At 37.8% G+C, this 8,256-nt stretch overlaps 1 protein-coding gene across 1 annotated transcript; it reads left to right on the forward strand.

The window, feature by feature from the left end:
* Positions 1-3,657: 3,657 nt before the first annotated feature.
* LOC137735387 (ras-related protein Rab2BV-like) lies at positions 3,658-6,209 on the forward strand. The gene is made up of 3 exons (XM_068474810.1): positions 3,658-3,807; positions 3,934-4,132; positions 5,611-6,209. Exons 2-3 carry the CDS (start codon positions 3,968-3,970, stop codon positions 6,091-6,093), a joined length of 648 nt encoding a protein of 215 aa, XP_068330911.1. The 5' UTR covers positions 3,658-3,807; positions 3,934-3,967; the 3' UTR covers positions 6,094-6,209.
* The last annotated feature ends 2,047 nt before the right edge of the window (positions 6,210-8,256 follow it).

Genomic DNA, 8,256 nt, shown 5'->3' on the forward strand with positions numbered 1-8,256 from the left:
TAAATGCTAACCTGGCTTAACCTGGGGCCCAGTTCCTCGCCCAGATGGATTCCACGTGGCGCCACACCCAATGTTTTCCCACCAAATGGCATCCACGTCAGAAAATATATTTGTTTTTTTTTTTTTTTTTTTTTTGGTAATTTGAATTTCAAATTTTCCCGCCAAAAATTAAGACAAATATGATTTACCATTTTAAGCACAGATTATCATTGTTAACCTCAAATTAGAAAAATCTCACCCAAAAAATAATGATATAACCACAACAAAACAAGTGTATTCAAGCACAAACTACTCATCATTTCCAAGAAAAACATGAAATAGACCAAATTAAGCATAAAACCTGCTTAATTATCCAAAAATTCATAAACTTGTTCAAAAAACTACCAGAATTCATATAGCATCTCCAACCAACATTACAAAACCTACTAAATTCATAAAAACCTGCTACACCATCCATTCAATTACAAAATATGTGCTGGATGCATAAAACATGTTCTAACTTTACAATTCCTTTACAAAAAATAACCATCTATGCAAAAAAACGTGGCTGGATTGCTTAGATTGCACATGATCTCTGAAAACAAGCCCAAGTGTAAGAGTGGGATTCTTCATGTCTGTTTTCTCATTGAACTCTGGAAATCGCTTATGTTTTTTGCCTCCTTCATCATCTGAAGAGTGTACACTCTCAAGAGCATTAGAGTTATAGTCTAGATCATCAACCACATTTTGTTCCACATTTGCAGTATGAAATTCTTCTTCCCTTTGCTCTTGTTCTCTATCTTGGCTTTGCTTAGATTACCTTGCACTTCTTTCCTCAAAATCATCTTCTTGAGCAGCTTCTTCATTCTCTTCTTCAACATGCCCCTCAAAACTAATAGGTACATCAAAGAATAATTCAACATCCCCCTTCATACATCCTCCTCTTCTACCTCAGTATCCCCTTCTTCTACCTGAGTATCCTATTTTCCTACCTCAGCCACAGATTTCCCCTTATTCTCCTATCGTCCTTCACAATTTCTCTCTTTCTGACCATTCCCAGAATCAACATTTATCTCTCTTACCTCAGTCACACATGTTTGCACTAGTTGAGATGTGCAACAATCATCCACTTCTGGCCCTTCAATAGTTAGCAAGCTCTTAGATCTGATTGGTTTAACTGTTGTTGGCCCAACATCCCCCTCTGAACTACTTATCTCCTCAATAACCAATTTACTTGACCACTAACTTCCATGGACTTCAGAAACTGTTGCTCTTGCGTTACGGCTTCTTCTGTCGTCAATTTTTCGATGTACATCTAATCACTTTATCTTTTGGAATAAAATTGCACATGGGCAAAACATCGAAATCATTTTGAATCGACTTGAAACCATTGGAAAGGTCCATGTTGGGAATCTTGTAATAGTAGTTCATGAACTGCTCACTGTATCCAAGTGCCTCCACCATATCATTTATCATTGGCAGTGACATGAGGTCTTTATCACAGTTATCTATATATGTCACTTTTCCCCCGATGTAGAGGCCATAACTTATCTCCTCACCATGATGCAATTCAATATATAATAGTTCTATATATACTGAAATTCACAAAAGCAAACCCTAATTAAAAGCCAACAACAAACAAAAGCAATTGCATTTTAACCTAAGAAACCATTCTATATGCAACTCATGCACAACATTCTATATGCAACTAATTGCATTTTAAAAGCCAACAACAAAAACCAATGCACAACATTCTATATGCAACTATATGAAATTGCAACAAACCACAACTATATGCAAATAGTCAAAGCACATTAACCATTTCTCAACAGGAATAAACAAAGCAATAAAGTAACAAACCACCTTATCTTCACAAGAATAAACAAAGCAAGAAAGCAACAAACCCATTATCCAACAACTTAGTAACCATTTCGAATTAAGAAAGCATAAACCACCCTTTCAAACAAGAATAAACAATGATACAAGAATAAACAAAACCCACATTCAACCCATTCCAACACCCCAAGAACCATTTCGAATTAACAAAGAATAAATCCACCTTTTCAAACAAGAATAAACAATGCTACAAAGAATAAACAAAACCCACATTCAACCCATTCCAACACCCTAAGAACCATTTCAAATTAACAAAGCATTAATCCACCTTTTCAAACAAAAATAAACAATGCTACAAGAATAAACAAAACTCACATTCAACCTATTCCAACACCCTAGGAACCATTTCGAATTCACAAAGCATGAATCCACATTTTCAAATAAGAATAAACAAAACCCCACATTCAACCCATTCTAAATAATAAGTTCAGTATGCATTTGGAATCATCAAAAGCACAAAAAAAACTTACAATAGGTAGGCGTTGTTTCGTCGGGATCGTCGCACACGTACCACCCCATGTCAAATCCATCGATTTTTCTTCAAAGGTAATGGAACCCAGATGAAACCCCCTTCCGACACCAACGAAGTCAAGGAAGTGAGTCGACAAGATGATTTGGGTTTTTCGCTAAATTTCTAATCCAATTGTTCGAGATTTGGAGCCGCGAGAACTAGGGTTAGGGTTCTTGTTTTTCTGGAATTGGGAATGGAATTAGATCGATAGGATTTGGGTGTATCGGGGGGAAAACCAATTCGAAAGGCACACTTTACAACGTTCCCTTATCTTTTAAAATTTTTTAAATTTTTATTTAAATTTTTTTTTAATTTTGAAGGGATATCCACGTGTCGTCCTGTGAGAAAGCTACATGTATTGGGAATCTCGGATGCCATTTGGCAGGAAAACATTAGGTGTGGTGCCATGTGGAATCCATATAGGCGAGGAACTGGGCCCTGGATCAAGTCAGGTCAGCATTTAACTGAGAAATTCACTGCCAAGCTAACGGAAGTATAACATTGGACCAAATTCTAAAGATGAGGTATGACATTGTCAATTTTAAAAGATGAGATATGATACTGTCTTGACCTCAATAGTTGAGGTAGTTTTTTGTCATTTACCCTTTTTTTTCCAATTGGGGTTGTGGGATGCGAGAAAACTGTTAGGCCGAATACTCATATGTTGGTCACTCTTAAAAAAAAAAAAAAAAAGTAGTTTCTTGTAGTTAATCTATGTGGAGCCATATGATTGGATTAATGGGTCCACATCAGCACACAAACAAAAAATATTGATGAAATTTTAACAGAATGACTAAATTGTTGTGCGATAGTCAAAGTTAAGGACCAAATTTATTGATTTTTGAAACTCAGTGACCAAAATGAGGAGTTGGATCAATGTCAGAGATCATTTGCAATAAAACCCTTATTTTGTGTAATCCACATGTCACCATTTCGGTGGCTTCATGGGTTCCACATACAAACTAGTTGACGGAATCTTAACAGAATGAATAAATTGATATGCAGTAGTGAATGCTATGGACGACATTAATTGATTTTGGAAAAAAAGGACCAAAATGATGCGTTTGATCAATCTCAGAGATCATTTGTGATAAAAACTCTAAATTTTATGCGCATGTCTTGTGAAGGGTCGTTTACTTTACACAGACTCTCCGAATTCCGCGCGTCCCTTCCCTCGTGAAAAGCCGTTTTAAGTGCATTTTCATCCGTTGTTTCTGTTTCTAACTTTCAACAACGCCATTTTTTCTTCGTCTTCTTCTCTTCTCCTCTCCTCTGTTTCCACAAACTTCAATGCAAAAACAACAAAACCCAACGTTCAAAAAATCCTCTATTTTGTTAGTCACCATTCTTTTCGCCATTGTTTTATGATTACCCACTTTCCGTTTGTTTCTCTGGAAAATCACATCGGAAAGAAAACGTAGGTAAATGAAAATGCTATCTGATCAGCAGTTTTCTTATCCCTTCGGTCAAAACAAGAGAATTGGTTAATTTTTTTGGTTTTATGATTGCTAATGGGTTTTTGTTTGGTGGATTTTGGATCTCGGCAGGTGTGGGGTGCTGTGTGTGTGAGGAGTAGAACGTATGGCGTACAAGGTGGATCACGAATACGATTATCTCTTCAAGATTGTATTGATTGGAGATTCGGGTGTTGGAAAATCGAACATTCTTTCGAGGTTTACGAGGAATGAGTTTTCTTTGGAGTCTAAGTCCACCATTGGAGTTGAATTTGCAACTAGGACATTGCAGGTTGGTTTTGTTTGGAAAATATTGATCATTTGCAATTTTCCTGCTTCTAGCTTTTCTTTTTTTTAATTTTTTTATGAATTGAAACAATGGTGAAAGAATACATTATTTATAGAATTGTAGGAAATCCTTATAATTGTCTCCTGATAGTTGTTTCGATTTCTCGACGTAAAGTTTCACGTGGTACAAAAACCTCAGCGCCCATCTGATAACCATTTCGGTTTTTATTAATTTGTTTTTGTGGTTCTTCTTACCAAACAATGGATTGAGTTTTAGTTACCCTTGGTGCATATCAACTTTAACTATTTGTTTATAGCTTGTGATACTGTTTAGGGTATAGTACCAGTGTTGCCCTGCGTTATCATCCAGTTTACGTCCGTGCCATGGACAATCTAGGTAGAACACCGCCATTCTGCAGAATATTGTTTGGTGACATTTGGATCTAAAATCTACCCAACCTTACCCTGTTACAATACCAACTTAGCCGATTTCAAGATATAATTGAGTTGTTAGTGGCAGAGCTCTGCGCAGGGCTTCCCTTGTTGTGCATAGTAGAGAACTTCAAAAGGGATTGTCATTTTTATAGGCTTATTTTTAGCTACAACCTATATAACTCGATTTTGTTCTTACTTTGTCCTTATAAATCAAAAGTCATCACTTTATTCCATGAAACTCAAAATTCACTTTACTGGGTTTTCGTTTCTTCTGTCAAATAACCTTCAAAATACTAACGTGGATTAAAAAAATGCATATGTGGAGTCCGTGTGGCAAGAAGGAGATAAATATTTTGGTAAAATGGAGATGAAGGACTGCAGGTTGGAGAAATTTGGGAAGCAGAGGCTTTAAGCCCGATGGAGGATAGGAGCGAAATTTGCAGAGTTTGATTTTTTTTTTTTTTTTTTTTTTCTCGGTTTTTTGTCTTTTCCTTTTATTGAATTTGGGCGTGGTGGTAGGATTGGGTGGATCATTAGTCTTTTGGTCGATTATATAATTGATTACGTTGTGGGGGGAATGGGTTACAAATGAAGAACTGGTTTTTTCTCTGGTCATTAGAGATGATTATGGAATTTTTGGATGGATGTTCAGTCTCAACAAACCCTAATTATTTCCATAATGACCAATTAGAATCGATGATTACAATTTTAACCTCACACGTCAACATTTTTTTACGGTTACAAAAGAAACAAAAACATGTTAAAGTTGAGCGAATTTTGAGTTTTAGGAGTAAAGTGACGGCTTTTGAGTTACATGGAGCAAAGTGAGAACAAAATCGAATTTTAAAAACGTAGCTAAAGATAAGTCCTTTTTATACTTAAAAAAAACCCTTCTCAATCTCATGTGTTTAAACGATGCGTCTTTTACTGACAAACAACTGTTGAAATCCAAGCGATTCTTCACTTGCTTTTGCTTGTTTAGTCATTAAGGTTTCAGGAATAGCTGCTTGCTTCTCCATCAAGATATAACCTTTTATTCTGCTTCAGATAGAGGGGAAGACAGTGAAAGCACAAATATGGGACACGGCAGGTCAAGAGAGGTACCGAGCCATAACGAGTGCTTACTACAGAGGGGCTGTTGGTGCCTTAATGGTGTATGACATAACCAAGAGGCAAACATTTGACAACGTGCAGAGGTGGCTCCGCGAACTAAGAGACCATGCAGATTCTAACATTGTTATAATGATGGCCGGGAACAAATCTGACTTGAATCACTTGAGAGCAGTTCCAGCAGATGATGCTCAAACATTGGCTGAGAAGGAAGGCCTCTCGTTCCTCGAAACTTCAGCATTGGAGGCCTTCAATGTCGAGAATGCGTTTCAGACCATTTTGTTGGACATTTATCACATAATAAGCAAGAAGGCACTAGCAGCACAGGAGGCAGTTTCAACTGGACTCCCTCAAGGAACTACCATCAATGTTGCAAATATTTCAGGTGACATGAACAAGAGAACTTGTTGCTCTAACTAAGAAAGTATCGACTGTTGATCTATAAGACGGAAAGTAGGAATGCGTGTACAATTTTGGTTTTTGTCTACAGAAAAATGGGCTAAGCTTCTAGCGTCTTGTCATGTAATTTAACCTCTAGAAGCAGGGTTTTAGAGAACCGTAGTTGAAGATGAACGTGATGCGTTCGCTCTTTCTATTCATTTTTGGACTGGTACCGAAGGTAACTGGGGTCTTGGTATAGGCAAGGATTAGAATTAAAAAACATTGTATGTGTTCATATTATTGTTTTCTTGATCTTGTTCTTCAAAAGTTCTCTCTGATCTTGTGAATGTTTGTACTTAATGCTGCAATAAATCTTCCCATGTATTTTTTTTATGTTATTAGTTTTTGAAAAATGACCATGTGTATATATTGGAGAGAGCTTAGAAATAGTTGCTTGATTTCGGAAGAATACATGCATTGAGTCGAAATGTAGAGTCTCACTTCTCTGGATGGGACTTATAAGACACGATATGTTGAAATTTTGTCGAATTTATTAAGTTCAGTTTCAACACTTACAGGTTCGGCAAACACAACTATAATAGTAATTTAATTTAATTCAAATAGTTCAGTTCAGATCGAATAACCAACGTCAGCTTAAGGTCTAGTTCTCTCTTTGGCTAAAATAGTAAAATTAAAATGGTAATGCTATTTACACACTCTTTTTTACCTCTCACATACTCGTATTAACTTTTTTTTCCATTGAACTTCTTCAACTTATTCGATTCGATGGCCGAAAAGAGAGATATGTGAGAAATAAAAAAATATGTGGGGATAACATCACCTAATTAAAAATAGGGTAAATGACAAAAAACTACCTCAACTATGGGTCTCACGATATTATTATACCTCATGTTTTAAAATTAATAATGTCATACCTCATCTTTAGAATTTGGTCCAATGTTATACCTTCCGTTAGCTTGACCGTGAATTTCTCAGTTAAATGCTGACGTGGCTTGATTCGATACCCACTTTCTATTAAAAATTTAATAAAATAATTAAAAAATATTTTAAAAAATTGATTAAATATTAAAAAATTTATAAAAAAAATAATAATAAATAAAAAATAAAAAGCAAGAACCAAAAAATCACCCATCAACCCATGTCTGTCACATCCCGGCCTAGGCTCCCACCACATCCCGGGCTCAACTTCACCGTAGCATGGCATTATTCGCTTTTGGCCCCGATCACGCCCTCACGATTTTGTTTCTAGGAACTCACACAAGAACTTTCCAGTGAGTCACCCATCCTAGGATTGCTCTCGCGCGAATTCGCTTAACTTCAGAGTTCCAATGGAATCCGAAGCCAATGAGTTCCCAAAATGCCTCGTGCTAGGTAGAGATGGAAATATACATATAAGGCTTACAGGATCCACTCCCCTGGGCGATGTGGGATGTTACAATCTACCCCTCTTAGGGGCCCGACATCCTCGTCGACACACTCGCACCACACGATAGAGTGGCTCTGATACCACATCCCACATTGTCCAGGGGAGTGGATCCTGTAAGCTTTATATGTATATTCTCATCTCTACCTAGCACGAGGCCTTTTGGGAACTCACTAGCTTCGGATTCCATCAGAACTCCGAAGTTAAGCGAGTTCGCGCGAGAGCAATCCCAGGATGGATGACCCACTGGGAAGTTCTTGTGTGAGTTCCCAGAAACAAAATCGTGAGGGAGTGGTCGGGGCCCAAAGCGGACAATATCATGCTACGGTGGAGTCGAGCTCGGGATATGGTGGGGCCCAGGCCGGGATGTGACAATTTGGTATCAGAGCCACTCTGCCGTGTGGTGCGAGTGTGCCGACGAGGACGTCGGGCCCCTAAGGGGGGTGGATTGTAACATCCTACATCGCCTAAGGGAGTGGATCTTGTAAGCTTTATATGTATATTCCCATCTCTACTTAGTATGAGGCCTTTTGGGAACTCGCTTAACTTCAGAGTTCCGATGGAATCCAAAGCCAGTGAGTTCCCAAAAGGTCTCGTGCTAGGTAAAGATGAGAATATACATATAAGGCTTACAAGATCCACTCCCTTGGACGATGTGGGATGTTACAATACACCCCCTTAGGGGCCCGACGTCCTCATCGGCACACTCGCATCACACAATAGAGTGACTTTGATACCAAATTGTCACATCCCAGCCT

This window comes from Pyrus communis, chromosome 5 (assembly GCF_963583255.1).
Source record: "Pyrus communis chromosome 5, drPyrComm1.1, whole genome shotgun sequence".
Classification (NCBI taxonomy): domain Eukaryota; kingdom Viridiplantae; phylum Streptophyta; class Magnoliopsida; order Rosales; family Rosaceae; genus Pyrus; species Pyrus communis.

Bases quoted from the DNA above. Each gene is read 5' to 3' on its own strand.
- LOC137735387 (XM_068474810.1), top strand. From the start codon at position 3,968: ATGGCGTACAAGGTGGATCACGAATACGATTATCTCTTCAAGATTGTA. The intron at 4,133-5,610 runs GTTGGTTTTGTT...ATTCTGCTTCAG, and splicing joins TTGCAACTAGGACATTGCAG to ATAGAGGGGAAGACAGTGAA.